At 34.3% G+C, this 16,338-nt stretch overlaps 1 protein-coding gene across 2 annotated transcripts in view; it reads right to left on the bottom strand.

Annotated features, from left to right (window-relative positions):
• Nucleotides 1–221: 221 nt before the first annotated feature.
• The window catches only part of POLQ (DNA polymerase theta), a 115,977-nt gene continuing 99,860 nt past the window's right edge, over nucleotides 222–16,338 (bottom strand). For both annotated transcript variants that reach the window (XM_019729623.2, XM_074331249.1), the window contains 5 exons: nucleotides 15,836–15,947; nucleotides 12,385–12,509; nucleotides 3,487–3,640; nucleotides 1,643–1,758; nucleotides 222–1,202 (listed from right to left, as the gene is read on the bottom strand). In XM_019729623.2, coding sequence (XP_019585182.2) covers nucleotides 1,089–1,202; nucleotides 1,643–1,758; nucleotides 3,487–3,640; nucleotides 12,385–12,509; nucleotides 15,836–15,947 — 621 coding nt within the window. In that variant the 3' untranslated portion in view covers nucleotides 222–1,088. The remainder of the gene's footprint in view (nucleotides 1,203–1,642; nucleotides 1,759–3,486; nucleotides 3,641–12,384; nucleotides 12,510–15,835; nucleotides 15,948–16,338) is intronic.

Raw genomic sequence — 16,338 nt, 5'->3', positions numbered from 1 at the left:
TGACAGTGTATTACATTTTGTTTATGAAGCAACTGTCCTTAAAAAAAATCTGATTTATAAACTTAAAAGATTTTAAGTTCTGATAACTGATTAAAGGATATAATAAATACTTTTCTTGTGCACAGAGGATGAGCAAACTACAGAATATGTAAATATAGGACACGGGTTTCTGATATTCTTAAACCAAAAACAATTAAAAAACTGAATTGCTCATAGAAAGCTTCTCATAAATACATTTTATTTTAACAACAAAAAGGTCAGTTATACACCTCTGACTGGAATTATTCAAGTACAATCTTTTCGGGGGGAGGGGGCATTCACACCATGTCACAAACAGAAAGGGGCACTAAAGTACTTCTCTGGCAGTACTATTCTAAACTGCAATATAAACATCTGATCTTACAGAACAGGACACCTCTTGAAGAGGTATAGCTTGTTTTACAATACCTACGTATTGGACTGGGGAGGGAAAAGGAAAAAGAAACAGCATTTCATGAAAATCCATTCCTAGATTACATCCATATCAAGTCTTACCACTTCATAGAATTTGTAATTTATTAGCCAGTGCTATTTAAAAATACTACTGCAGTAGGCTTAGATTGATATTGGAGAAAAATCACACACAAGGCCTAACCCTGGTGGTGTATGTGAAATCAAATCTTTACCTTCCCATGTCTCGTGTTAGGTCTACATCACAAGTCTGAATCCTGGACAGAGCTGGAAATACTTAGTTCCATTTTCCTTATGCTCAACCCAGGCAGGTGAGGACCCAAGTGCTAAGTGCATATTTTAGGCATGTGTTCTGAAGCTGCTTAGAGCCACAGTAAACTATAACAGGCAATTTTATACTCTTTGAGAGTGAACATAATCATTAAACTTGGTATTTTGTCTCAAAAAAGATTTTTACATTACAGAGAACAAATTCTCATACACATTTTGAAACTCTCATTATAAAATTACTATCCTGAGTCCATCAAGACCTGAGGGTTTCTGTTTTTTCGTGAAGTAGGCAAAAGGGTAGTTTCTATTCTTCCCATGTGATTGTACCTACACAAGTCTTCCCTAAGGGAATTTAATCAACAGTATAATTACACATCAAAGTTCTTCAGCTCTCCCCAGCTGGCACCTATTTTCACTTTCACTTTCAGTTTCACAGAAAGTTGTATGGCATTTTCCATTTCATTCTTGACAATCTGAGCTACCTAACAAAAAGAAAAAGAAAAAGAAATTAACAAATGCTGTGCAATCAAAGAACATTTCCCAATCCACCCACTGAGGTGATACGCCATACTGGAGCTCTGCACCTGATGCTTCAAATTTGACTTCCAGAAAGAGCCAGGCATCCCGTCAGCACTGATGGAGCTCCGCCAGCTTCGGCTATAACGCTTGGGGATTTGAAACCCTCAGGGGCAAGACTCCAAATTCTCATCTAACTTCTTTCAGACAAAAACATCCCGCACCAGGAATGTCTTTAACAATGAGCATGACAGTGAGCCCTCTTAGCTCTTTCTCTACCTTCAAGGACCCAACATTTATATAGTCATCCTGGAGCTAGGGAAAGGTTCCAGAAATCTCATGCACCTTAGCCTGACCTACAGTATGTCAACTTTCTATAGAATGGACCCAAACACTGGAAAAATACCTGAACAACATCTTCTTCTGCTACTTCATATAAGAGTTCATCATGGAGTTGGAGGATGAAGAAGCCTCCTCTGATTGGGCAGAACATCCCTCGAAGTTTTCTCTTTGGTAACAATCCTACCCCATGAAAAAAGTAGCAAAACTGATAAGCATGTCACTCTGCCATAGGAAAATACTTTTTTAGAGATCTTGAGAAACTCTGGGAAATTTTAATTAAGAGATTAAAACATGTAAGATTTAGAACTATCAGGAAAATAACTACTTGCTAGCTCCCCATCAGGTAATCTAAATCTCCATCAACTTCCTCCCAGAAAGAAGGAGTCTAACAAAGAAGTCAGTAAACGGGGTTTGAAGAACTCGGCTCCAAACTCTAGTCTAATTTACTTCTAATAAATACCCATCTCTTTCCGTGGAGTCCCCAGTATCAGCACCAGTGTAGTAAGGGGCCTGATTCCTACTCCAGGAAAGTGAACTGGTATTGTCATTATAAAACATCTGCAGTGTTTTATAAAAGGGACAATTCCTGATGTCTTTTTATGGCCAGAAGTGTCACTATGGTAGAACTGCTGCTTCCCCAGTTGGACCTCACACTTTAGACAAGCAATCCTAATTTTATTTTGGGGGGATTGACGACAATAAAATTAACAATCTTCACTTGATGGGCAAATAGGTTTTTGTATCTATGTATTTTTGTATATAAGTGAATAACTTTATATCTATGTAACTGGCTGTATTATTCTCTTAATGTATGTGTATGTCTCTTCTAGCAAATTCCATCCTCGATAGCTGATCACTACCTTTACTGCCTCATCTCCAGCAGTTTATTCTTCCCCTTTATGCTCCAAACCTTCTTAACTTCTTCCCAGGAAAATTGAAAATATGGCTGGCAGTCATGGTTTGACAATCTTAGTGATAGTGAAATGGTATTTAAAGCCGAAGTATGGACACGGGATAAATAGAAGGGCAAGTTCTATGTACTTGTTAGAACAAGAAATTATCCAAGCAACAAGGAGAGAACGTAGGAAAAATATTTTTAAAAGAACGAGAAAAGATGCCAATATTGGCAAAGAAATGTACCTGATAAGGAGGTCAACTCAGTGTATTAGTCCCAGACCTCAGAGAACAAGGAAGGTCACGAATAGGAAAATCAACATGTTCTTAAATTGTGATTTGAGTACCATCGGGAATCCCTGAGACCCTTTCAAAGCACTGGCAAAATCAAATTATTTTCATAATAACACACTGAGGTTATATTCCTTTTTTAGTCTCATTCTCTCCTAAGTGTATAGCAAGGTGACCAACTCTTGGTTTTAGCACTGAAAGTTCACATCCTGGGAAACCCACCAGTCTCCCACGAACTGGGCCATTTATCACCCTAGACTGTGGCTATAAAGGGTTTTCCAGAGGTTACAGGACAGGTGATATTGTAATAAATTCAATGCAGAAATAGATATCAGAATCAAGCTGTCTTTTCTTAAGCCAGACATTAAAGAGATTTGTAGAATGTAAAATAGAGTCACTCATCACCATTTTTCTTTTGTTCTAAAAAATGTAGTTATTTTTATAAAAATATTATTTATGTCAACATATGGCAAGTTTATTATTTTTAAATGTTTATAAACATTTTTAAATTCCCTGTTTTTAAATTTCTAATATGGTAAATATTCGTAGATAAAATCCACATAAACAAAAGCTCTTTGGGATCTTGATAATTCTAACAGTATAAACACATCATGAGGCCAAAATGTTGGAGAGCTGCGGAGGAATAATATATAAAAATACTTCCCCTTTTCTGATGCAATTAATCTCATCATGCTATAGTTGGGGCCTCATTTATGAACAAACCTGTTTTGTCACTTTGGAGCATAACCTCCCGATGACCATGGGATTTGAAGGTTGAGTGGAAGGTCTCTAGTTGCTTCTGAATGTTAACTGTGGCTATTTTGACAATATCAGCCGCTGAACCTTGGACTGTTGTGTTGATAGCCTGACGTTCCGCCTACGAAAGAAGGTAAAAATAACAGGTGCTCCATCAGAGACACAACATGGTTTCACACCTGCTTTTAGCATCCACAGATCAGAGCTCACATCTGCAACCAGATTGGAAATCTGGACCGAGATGTGACCCAGGACATCAACTATTAAGCTGAATTCTAATAACAACTAGAATGATCCAGGGCTTTAGATTCCGGGCTATCATCCACATGAAGATAAACAAAATAGAAGAAGGTCAGGTTGCTTTGGTATAGAAATCTTCAACACTCAGGAATCAAAAACTGCATTACACTTAAGATGTATTTAGTAGCTCAAAATTATTTTATTTTATAAACATATATCATCAATGTTCTAGCTGTTATAAACTTCACTCTAAAGGATCTATTTCTCAAAATACGACTCCCCTTAATCCTAACTAGATACAAGTAGAACATCATTCATTGCGACATGCGCTGGAATGTTCTAAGCACATCCCCCATATCCGTGGCCTCTTGGTCCTACGTGGAGTTTGGCCCTAGCACGCCTGGAGCCCTTTGGTATAAATCAGAGCTTTTTATGGGCTGCCGGGGCTAATCATTAGCTGCTAGTGAAAATGTAGATCCTGGATACCTAGTATTAAATTAAAAAGTTCCTGAAATTATTGCTGCCATGAGCATCTTGGCAGGCAAACATAGCAGCCAAAAGTGACCATCCTGGGGCAGTAGGGGTGGGGTCTGGGTTAACATCCAAGGTGTAACCTATCCAAGAATATAGTTCCCATTGTCCCAAAAGGTCTCAGAAAAATGGGAAGTGCCTACTCACTGTAGAGATCTATGTAACTTGGAAGGTGTTCTCTAATTCCTAGTATATTAAATGCCTGTTAAAGAGAGACATTTTTTAAAAATTAACTGTTGTTTTGTCAGATGCTGATGACACTCAGCAGTTGTCACTGTTTAAAGAGTGACTGAATTTCAGAATTCTTCTGACTCCTCTCCTTCTGGAAACTTTGTGTAGTGGATTATGTTATTGTTGCTATTACTTGTTGCCTTTCTCTGAGAAGTTTCATAGCCCTACCCATTGCCATGTGATGTGAAGTATTTTTTCACTCTAAAAGGATGGCCTTGACTTGTTTTCACCAATAAAATGTGAGTAAAACTGAAATTCAGCATATCTAAGAAGTTTTAAAAACTATCCAACATTGTCATAAAAAAGGCCTATCCAAGATAGGGACTTTTCATTCATTCTGAATTCCAGAATGAAGAAAATATAGAACAGGGCCACATTCAACAGAATCAAACTGAATTAAAAATAATTGAGTAACATGAATTAAAAATAAAGCTCCTTATTTTAAAGTCACTGAAATTTTGGGGTTGTTTTTACTGACAAAAGCAAGTAAAAATATGACTAAAATAAATACTTTACTCTCATGATATTGTACGTCCCTGATTCGCTTCCAAAATAAGAAAATTTGGTAGTCTCAGCTTTGTGTTTTACAATCATAGTCATTCATAACCAGGACTTTTTTCATGTACATAAAAATATAGGTTTCTGGTAATGGGAGATTAGGCCATTAGGAACAAGCTTCCCATTGATAACAACGAGAAAAGCTGAAAAGAAAATGCCTCTGAATAAATCAGAGTTAAGGAAGTGAAGAATGATAGGCCCCGGAGGCCTAGGAGAAAAAGGAAACCAAGGAGGTGATCCTGGCATTGGAGGCCACCATGTCTCCCAGGGAAATCGAAAGATTCCAGAAGAGGCAGATGAGAGGCTAAGAAGCTGAGCAGAACTTGATAACCTTGAAGGGTTTGAGGAATAAATAAGTTCAGGGTCCAACAAGTAGAAAGAGGCCTGGTAAATCATCAAGTTGCAACCCTAAAAGTAACACTCTAGGAAAAACGATAAACCAAAAATAGTCTGGTCCTAACACCATTGCTTCAAATCATCTCTACCCCTGAAGTTGGATCACAGTAACCCTATGTTGTTGGTCATTCCAGTCTCCTGCCAAAAGCGAATGTAAATCCTCTGAATAAAAGTAACATCATCATACAGGCTTCAAATTATATCCATAAGCTTTTATATACAGTGTTTGACACAATAAAAAATTATCAAGACAACAAGAAGTTGAGACAACATAACCGTTTTGGTAGAAAACTAAAAGGAAAAAAAGTACCCGGAATAAACTACAGAGATACAAATATGGGACTTATTAGACTATAAAATAACCATGTTTAATATATTCAAGAAAATAAAAGAGAAAATTGAGTATTTCAGCAGAGAACAAAATACCCATAAAATAACAAAATGGAAACTCTAGAACTGAAAAATGAAAACAACAGAACTTAAACCACTTAAACAGAATATTCTCCATAGTTTGGTGTGTGTGTGTGTGTATGTAAGGGGATAATATTGAATTGGAAGGAGTATAAAGATGTCTTCTGGAGGGCTGGAAAAGTTCTATATCATTTAGAACTTAAAAGCTCAATAGTTGGGTTCAACAGCAAATTAAAGAGAAAATCCATAAATTGAAAGAGAAGTTAGGAGAAAATATCCAGAATTAAGCATGAAGAAATATAAACATTGAAAATACCAAAGAGAGGATATGAAACATGAGGAATTTTAAAAAGTTTTAAAATTTTATAGTAGGAGTCCCAGATAGAAAGGAGAGAATGCGATGAAGCAATAATTTAAGTAGAAAAGGCTAAGAATTTTCCAAAGTCAACAAAAGATATCAAGCTCTAGATTTAAGAAATCCTAACATCCTCAAAGAAAGATCAATACACACCCACACAGAGGACATGAATTAAACACACACACACACACACACACACACACACACACACAAAGTTAGGCACATCACAGAAAATCTGCTGGAAACCAGACAGAAAGAAAAATACTGTATGGAAAGCAACTTAGAGAAAAATGGCAGATTACCTTCAAAGAAGAAATAGACAAGGGATGGGCAAACTACACCTAGTAGGCCAAATCTGGCCCAACTCCTGTTTCTATAAATAAAGTTTTATTGGAACATAATCACACTCATTCATTTATGTATTGTCTATGACTGTGTTTGCACTACAACAGCAGAGTTAAGTAGTTGTGACAGAGACTCTATGGCCTACAAGTAAATATATAGGGGAGTGAAATTTATCTAATAGTCACTTAAAAACTTAAAGGAAAGTTCTACTCATTAGTAAAATGTTTAAAATTTCTCTCTGAAATCTGAAAAGAGGCAAAGATGTTCACTATCACTACTTCTATTCAACACTGTCCTAGCTAGTAAGGCAAACAAAATAAAAGGAATAAGGTTTGGAAAGGTAGTTATAAAATTATTTTTTTTTGCAGATGATAACTGTGATATCTAAAAGTATTGACAAATTATTGGAATTAGTAAGTAATATTTATAAGGTTTCTAGACAAAAGAACAACAAAAAGTTATATTTCTATGTAACAGCAGCAAAGGGTTCGAAAATGTAAAGAAGAAAAAGAATTTAAAAAGAGTACCATTTGCAACAGCATCAAAACTTTTCAAATTTTGAAAAGCTATAAATCTAATAATAAATGTATAAGATCTGTTCTTCAAAACTATGCAGTATTTTTGAGAGAATTTAACAAGACGTAAATACCTAAATAAATGGACAAATATATCATGTAGACTAGAAACTCAAATTTATAAATATGTCCATTAATCCCATCTTCATCTATTTACTCAAGGCAATCGCAATAAAAAATCCCAACAGGATTTTGTGTTTATGTGGAAATTCACAAGCTGCTTCTACAATTTATATGGAAATACAAAGAACCAAGAATAGGCAAATATTTTTGGAAAAAAAAAAAGAACAAGGTAAGAAAACATTGTCATTTATGAAGACGTCTTACAAAGCTGTGGAACTAAGGCCATGTGGTGCTGTCTAAAGGATGAGCACATACAACAGATCAAAATAATGTGTCCAAAAACAGACACATCTACATTATTGAATTTATGGCAAAGGTGGCACTGCCGAGCAGTGTGGGGAAAGCTCAGTCTTTTCAATAAATAATTTGGGACAATCATATATCCATCGGGGTGGGGGACTTTGACCCTCATTTTCTCATAATACATGAAAATCAATTCCTGGTTGATTATAGATATAAATGTAAAAGTCAAAACAAAAAATTTCTAGAGAATATTTTCTTGATGTTAGGGTAGAGAAAGCTTTCTTAAACAGCTCAAGGAAAGCACTACAATAATATAAAAGTCTGCTAAATCCATGTAAGCAAAGGGCTTATACCTGGAATATATAAAGGACTCTCATAAATCAGTTAAAGGACAGACAACTCAAAAAAAAAAAAAAAGAAACAAAAGACGTAAGACTTAAACAGACCCTTCACAAAAGAAAATACCCAAATATTCAATAAGCATTGTTTAAAAGGAGCTTAACAGTACTAGTCATCAACAAATAATCAAAAGCACAATGAGGCACCACTACACAGCTACCAGAATAACTAAAATTAAAAAGACCAATGATATCAAGAACGCAGATACAATATACATAGCTGATGGCAACGTAAATTGGGATAACTACTCGGCAAAACTATGTAGTATGCACTAAAGATAACAACATGCTTGCTCTATAACTCAGCAATTCCACTCTAAGCTAATGGAATTGGGTACATATGTTCACCAAAAGACATATACAAGAATGTTCATAGCAGCTTCGTTTAATGATAGCCACAACACAGGAACAACCAAACTGTCTGCCAACATTAGAATGGGTAAATACATTGTTGGTATGTTCCTATCATGGAATACCACTCAACTAAATGAAGACATAAACTACAGCTGTACATGATACTGATTATTCTCACTTATAGTTGAATGAAAAAATTCAGCCCAAGATTATATACAGTATGAAAATATTTAAATAAAATTCAAGTTCACACAAAACTAACCTATAGTTGTATGTGTGTGCACAGGGGGACAGTATTGACTTGGAAGGAGCATAAAGAAGCTGGGATGCTGGGAAAGCTCTATACCATGATTGTCATGTTAGTTACATGGGTATATACATATGTGAAACTTCAAGATTTACACTTAAGATTTGTGCCCTTTACTGCATGTATGTTGTTTCTCAATACAAATTTTAAGAATAAACAAAATGAATACCATCTCTGCATCTAAAATTACCAATAAGAGAATGTAAAGGCCTGATACAATATGGGAGAGAATATTTCCCACATATGTAACCAGTAATAGGCTCATATAAATCAGTAAGAAAAAGACAGACAGCCCAACATAAAAATGAATGTGAAACCTTGAATAGGCACTATCCCAATAAAAAAATAACTAAATGGCTAAACAAAATTTGTTAAATTACTTTACCTCATTAGTATCCAAGAAAATGCAAATTAAAACTACAAGATATTACTTTACACCCACCAGAATAGCCAGATTTATACTTACTTAGTAGCAAATGCTGGCAAGGATGCAGAACAATAAGAATTTGAGTATACTTCTGATGGAAGGGCAGAATGCTACAATCATGATGGAAAACAATTTGGCCTTAGCTACTAAAGCCAAAGATAAGCAGTGATTCTATGACTAGGTCTTTACCAAACATGAATGGAAACACATGTGCGTTAAGAACCTTGGACAAGAATGTTTAAATTATCAATATCCATAGTAGCTTCAAATTGAAATTCCAATGTTCACCAACAAAAGGATACATTGTGGTATACCCATATAATAGAGTACTATACAGCTACCCTTACATGAAACAACAAGAATGATTTGCCTATGTAAAATTAGACACAAAAGAATACACATATATGATGTATATAGAAGTCGATAATACACAAAACAAAACTACAGGGTTAGAAGTTATGATAGTGGTTATTTCTGGGAAGACAGTGGGTGGTGACTAGAAGGAGGCATGAGAGGGCTTCTGGGGTACTGGCAATATTCTGTTTCTTGACTTGGGTGATGGTTACACAGGTGTAGCTCTGTGATAATTTACTGAAATCAACATTTGTTTTCTGTGCTTTTTATATGTAAATTTTTCATACAATAAAAGTTAAACAGAAAGTAAAACCAAACCAAAACCAAAACATGTATCTGGCTACATTTATTCCTAATTCAGAAGGTTTGAATTTTTGTTTTTCTCATCAACAGCATAATGAATTAGTTAGATCTTTGACACCTAATGTTTGGGCATCAAAAGTCTTATTCTTACATCTTTAGCTACATAAATATTAGTTTTCAAAAAAATTATATCACTTACTTACATAAATAACTCTATCCTCCATTTTTCATCATGGAAATCCCAAGAAACAAAATCAATTCCTGTTAGATCAAATCCAGATTTCTCAGCTTGACATTAAAAGCCTTCTACTAGCTTTTAACAAGTAGAAAATTATCTACCACTAAGTGACAACTCAAACTCTCCATTCCTACCAGATTGGCCTTCTAGCCAATCCTCAAATTCTTATCCACATGTGATTGTTTTTTCTCATGCCCAATAATCTAAATTTCATTATTTTAATAATTTTATTAAATTTATTAGATTGACATTGGTTAGTAAAATTATGTTTCAAGTGTACAATTCTATAATACATCATCTATATATTGCATTGTGTGTTCACCACCCAGATTCAGTTCTTTTTCCATCACCATATATTTGACCCCTTTACCCTCCCTACCACCCTCCCTCCCTCCCCTTACCCTCTGGTAAACACTAAACTGTTGTCTGTATCTATAAGTTTTTGTTTGTCTTGTTCATTTTTTGCTTTCAGTTTAATATCCCACATATGAATGAAATCATATGGTTCTTGACTTTTTCTGTCTGACTTATTTCCGCTTAGCATGATAATCTCCCATCCAAGTATTAACCAGGCCCAACCCTGCTTAGCTTCCGAAATCTGGCAAGATCGGGTACATTCAGGGTGGTATGGCCGTAGACAGCATGATAATCTCAAGATCCATCCATGTTGTCACAAGTGGCAATATTTCATATTTTCTTATGGCCAAGTAATATTCCATTGTATATATGTACCACATCTTCATTATCCAACCACTTATTGAAGGATACTTTGGTTGTTTCCATGTCTTGGCCACCGTGAATAATGTTGCAATGAACACAGGGGTGCATATATCTTTACGGATAAATGTTTTCCGATTTTTTGAGTAGATACACAGAAGAGGGATTGCTGGGTCATATAATAATTCTACTCTTAATTTTTTGAGGAACCACCTTACCGTTTTCCATGGTAGCTGTACCAATTTATATTCCCACCAGCAGTGTATGAGTTCCTCTTTTTCCGCAACCTCTCCAACACTTGTTATTACTTGTCTTGTTGATAATAGCCATTCTAACAGGTGTTATATGGTATCTCATTGTGGTTTTGATTCGCATTTCCCTAATAGCCAGTGAAGTTGAGCATTTTTTCAAATATCTGTTGGCCATTTGTATGTCTTCTTGGGAGAACTGTCTGTTCAGTTGCTTTGTCCATTTTTTTAATTGGATTGTTTGTTTTTTTGTTGTTGAATTGTATGAGTTCTTTATATATTTTGGATATTAGCCCCTTATCAGAGGTGTTGTTTGCAAATACCATCTCCCATTCAGTTGGTTGCCTCTTTGTCTTGCTGATGGTTTCTTTTGCTGTGTAGAAGCTTTTTAGTTTGATATAGTCCCATTCATTTATTTTAAATCAACAGATTCTGGGTGGTGAACACACAATGCAATATAGAGATGATGTATTATAGAAATGTACACTTGAAATCTACGTAATTTTACTAACCAATATCACCCCAATAAATTTTTTTAAAAAGAATTTTTTTGAGTTCTACCTCCTCTCTGAAGCCTAAATAATGTAGTATATGTGTTATTTTTATATAGTTCTATTAATATTTTGCTTTATCTCTTCTAATACATTTTAAGACTTATTTTACTAAGTGCCTAGTTCACTCAAGAGATAGTAAAAGCCTAGTAAACATCTGATGTCTGCATGTGGATATATGGGAGGCTAGACAGTGAAGCGTAACAAAAGCCCACTATTCCTCCATGGTCCCTAAGAGCATTCTAACTCCACATAAAAGTTTAGAAATTTTCATTACATGCACTATGGACACTGACATGCAAAAGTATGGGGGAAGGGCAAAATACAACCAGTTAGGAAGATGTGAACTATCATAGAAGCTTAAATGCTCAGATACATAGAATATCTTTATGAATCCCATTTATATCAGAAAAAGATTTTAATCATAATTTGAACAAATACCATCAATAAATCTTTAAACTGATGTTAAAAATAGCCTTCTTCAATATTTTGGGTATCCTAAAAACCTCTGATGAGTTAGTGCTTTTAAAATAAATAAATAAGTAGAATTAGTAAAAAAAAAATCACAGTTTAATGACTAGTTAATCCCTAAAGACACTGGCAATCTGATGTGATATGACAAATTAGTCTATGGTATCTGAAACAAAGAACAATTAGCAAATGTAAGAATTAGGTTTATCTATAACTTATTACCAAAGCTAATAAATAATTGGCTTACTGAAACAGAACATCTTTAATTGAAGTATTATTAAGTGAACCCATATTCACATTAGTCTCCCAAAGACTGTGTTCAGCAAATACGGGCATGTGCCAACACTTCAGAAGTCCTTAATAAAACACAAGATCCAATTAATATGCTAGAGATCCCTATAAGGGACAATAGCAGCATTTAGTCTTTGTTGAAAAGTATATATCATTGAAATTTTAAGTTAAAAATCCAGAGAAATTTCAACATACGTGAGCTTTATGATAAGGGTCGTTGTCTTTGATTCCTGGTAAATATCTACGCCGTCCCAAAATGGTCTGAACAAACCCATCTCTTTTACAATTCTTCACCGTCTCTTTCATGAAATGATTAATACCTAAAAAGAAACAATTATACCCAAAGTCCATTCTTAATCTCATTCAATAGTTTCAATACAGTGGAATATACCAAAATCCTACTAATAGCACAACACCAAAACTTTACACATAAACTTTCATCCACTTTTTGTACACTCAGAAAGCTGGAAATAAAAGGTACTTTAGAAATGACATGATCTAACTCTTTGTTTTTTAACCAACAACTTAAAAAAAGTATGAAATTAAATTCCAGAGTAACCTAGGTGGCTTTATTCCAGGATCTTCCATGCTACTTTTCACAGGTTTCTATTCTTTGATCATGTTAATCCTCTTTTATTCTTTGATCTTAGCATTTCCAGGCTTAAAACATTCTAACAGCTCCTTGCTACCACCTAAGCTGTGATCCAAATAGGAACTAACTGAAATTAATGCATGAGTTATAATATTTCATTAGGAACATATACAACCCCCTTCTTAGAATTCAAAATTCAATAGTATACTATGTGGATAGTATACAATTCAAACACATTCATATTCCCTACACCAGCATTCATCCTTTGCAATATAAGTCCATTATTATGTCTTACGGATCTCCAGGATGAATTCTTTGCTTCAGGTGGTCCAATCTCTTCACTCCTCATTCCTGTCTCTTTCTCTGTATTCTTTAAAACACAATCAAGTGTAGAGACTGTGCTGATCTATCTTTATTCATATTTGTAATCTCTGCTTTCTCATAGCTCTGCTCATCCTAGGTAATGAACACTAATGTCTCCCAATTGAAAGTCCTCATTTGAGGATTTCTGTTGTGTGGCTGGCACACACACAAAAAAGACATTTGAGGAGACTGTGGGTGAAAGGAAAGGAGACTATCCTGCCAAGTGAAGCTGTTGGAGATATTTGACCACTAGCATAAAAAATCGGAAGCAATCACGCTCTCTCATGTTTTTCTCTTTAAGAATTACTGTGATATTGTTGAGGGAAGAGCAAAGAAAATGATGAGATTTAAGAGAGCTCTATAAATTATCTTACCTGTATCTGTAGGAGGCTTTCCAATAATCAGATACTGCAAGAACTACTTTTAAAAACAATCAATTCTGAGATATAATTTATATATAATAAAAGGCACTCCTTCAAGTGAACAGTTTGATGCATTTTAACAAATGTATACACCCCTGTGACAGTCACTAAAAGACACAAACATTTTCATGACCTTTACAGGCAGAACCCTATTATTATCCTCACTCACTGATGTGCTTTATGACACTATATCTTAGGTTTTTATGTTCTTGATATTTATAAAAATTGAATTATACTACGTTCTCATTTGTGTCTTCCTTCTTTTGCTAAGTAGTATTACATGTCAGATATAGACCAAAATCTGTTTATTCAGAATCCTGTTGTTAGACATTTGAACTGTTCCAAATCTTGGGCTGTTACGAATAAAACTACTATAACATTCATGTACAAGTCTTTCTTTGGACATATGTTTTCATTTTTCTTGAGCAAATACCCAACAGTAGAATTGGTTAAGTGTGTTTAACTTTATGTGAAAAAGCCATACTATTTTCCAAAGTGGTGGTACCATTTTACAACTCTACAAGCAATGTAAATGAGATACAATGTTTTTAATTTTAGCCATTCTAGTGTTTTTGTAATGGTATCTCTCTGTGGTTTTAATTTGCTCTTCCCTGATGACCAATGATGATAACATTTGATGTGGTCATTCATTTATTTTTTGTGAAATGTCTGTTGAAAATATTTGACCTTTATTTTATTGGCATGTTTGCCTTCTTAGCATTGAGATGTATAAAAGTTCTTTAATATTCTGGATGCAAGTCCTTTGTTAGATTAATAGGAACTGCAACTATTTTCTCTCTTTTCTCTGTCTGTGGCTTGCCTTTACATTTTCTTGATGGTGTCTTTCATCAGTGTTTATCTTTTGTGATTCAGTGTTACTATCACTTACGAAATCTTTGCCTATCTCATTGTCACAAAGCTTTTCTCCCGTGTTTCTTCTGGAAGATTTATCGTTTTAGCTTTTACTTTTAAATCTATGAATTATATCAAGTTAATTTTTGAATACAGTGTGAGATAAAAGTTGAAGTTCACTTTTTTTCCATACTGGTATCTAGTTCTTCTAACACCGATTGTTGACAAGACCATTTTTCTTCCATTGAATTACCATGGCAACTTTGTTGAAAATTAATTCACTGTGTAAGTCTATTTCTGGACCATTTATTACGACCCATTGTTCTCTATGTCTACTCTTATGCCTATCTTGATTATTGTAGTTTTATAAGTTTTGAAACCAGAGAGTGTAAGTACTCAACATTATACTTTTCCCAAAAAATTATTCTAATTGTTCCAGTCCCTTTGAATGTCCATATAAATTTAGAGTCAGCTTGTCTAATTCTAAACAAGAGTCTAACAGAATTTTGCGTTGAATCGATAGAACAATTTACAAAAAACTGTCATCATAACTTGTGCCTTCTAACAAATTAACATGGTAAACCTCCCACTTATGTAAGCATTCTTCAATTTCTGCCTTTGGAGTTTTCAATAAAGTTTTGCACATATGCTGTTAAATTTAGCCTAAGAATTTCATGTATTTTGATGTTATTGTAAATGGTTTTACTTCATACACTAATTATTTGTTGCTAAGATATAGAACTACAACTACTGATTTTTACAAATGATCCTGTTTTAGTAAAATTCATATGATTTTTGATGTACAAGATCATGTCATGTGTCAATAAAATTTTCTGTTTGAGGGTTGTGGACAGGGTTGATTATAAGGGGCATAAAAGAACTTTCTGGGGTTATGGGGTGATGGTTCCATACCTTGGTTGTGGTATAACTTATACAACTGTATGCATTTGTCAAAATTCATAGAATTATACATATAAAAAGGGTTAATTTTATTCTATGTAAATTATACCTCAATAAACTGCCAAAAGAAAAGACAATTTATAACCATGATACTCAAACTGCTTTATAACAGCAATTGTTCACTCACAATTTCTGGTACATTTAATCAATGGTTTACTGTTTCAAATTAAAGCTATCTAAACCTAAAGTACAAGACAATTTCAAGATTTTATGAGATATTCACAATGACACAGTACCATATACATCAACTACGTTTTGCTACTCCATTTCTGTCCCTACTTTTATGAAAAAAACGCATCTTAGTAAATGATCATAATAAGGTTAATATTATTAAATTAACAATGCCTGATGAAAAGTTCTGATAATGGAAATACAATTTTTTAAAATTAATAATACTATGAAAAGACAATTGAGAAGAATAGCATCTAGAAGATAATTACCACGCAAGGCTTCTTACCTGTGTATCTGGATTTGAAGGAGTCAATGTAACAAGCAGCATCATTTTCTTTAATACCCATCTGCTCTCCCAAAGATTTAGCTCCCATTCCATAAATGATTCCATAGCAAATCTGAAAGGGAGTCATCACACTCAGTAAGTAAATTAAAGGTTGTAGCTACATAAAATGCAAATATAAAAAGTTCCTTAGGATTGAAATTTGGTAAGTTTTTTATTTCATAGTGATTGAAAGAAATGATCAGATTTGCTTTTGGTGGGTTAGATCCATTAAAGCTGATATCCACTGAACATCCTTTATGCCTTTTAGCAATACTTTTTTGGGGGGAGGAGAGGAAGGGAGGGAGAGGCAGAATAGGAATGAATATTAATGTCTGTTTAAGAAAATAATCCTAATGATTTAAAAGGGAAGATTTATTTCTGACTCTTTGTCATTTATCCAGCAGTCTTCATAGCAGCTTTCTACTCCTCATAATACCTCATTAACTTCTGGTTAAAGAAGTGCC

The sequence above is a fragment of the Rhinolophus sinicus genome, linkage group LG01 (assembly GCF_036562045.2).
Source record: "Rhinolophus sinicus isolate RSC01 linkage group LG01, ASM3656204v1, whole genome shotgun sequence".
Lineage (NCBI taxonomy): Eukaryota > Metazoa > Chordata > Mammalia > Chiroptera > Rhinolophidae > Rhinolophus > Rhinolophus sinicus.
The sequence above is the reverse complement of the archived record's forward strand: the minus strand, read 5'-3'. Positions and strand labels throughout refer to the sequence as shown.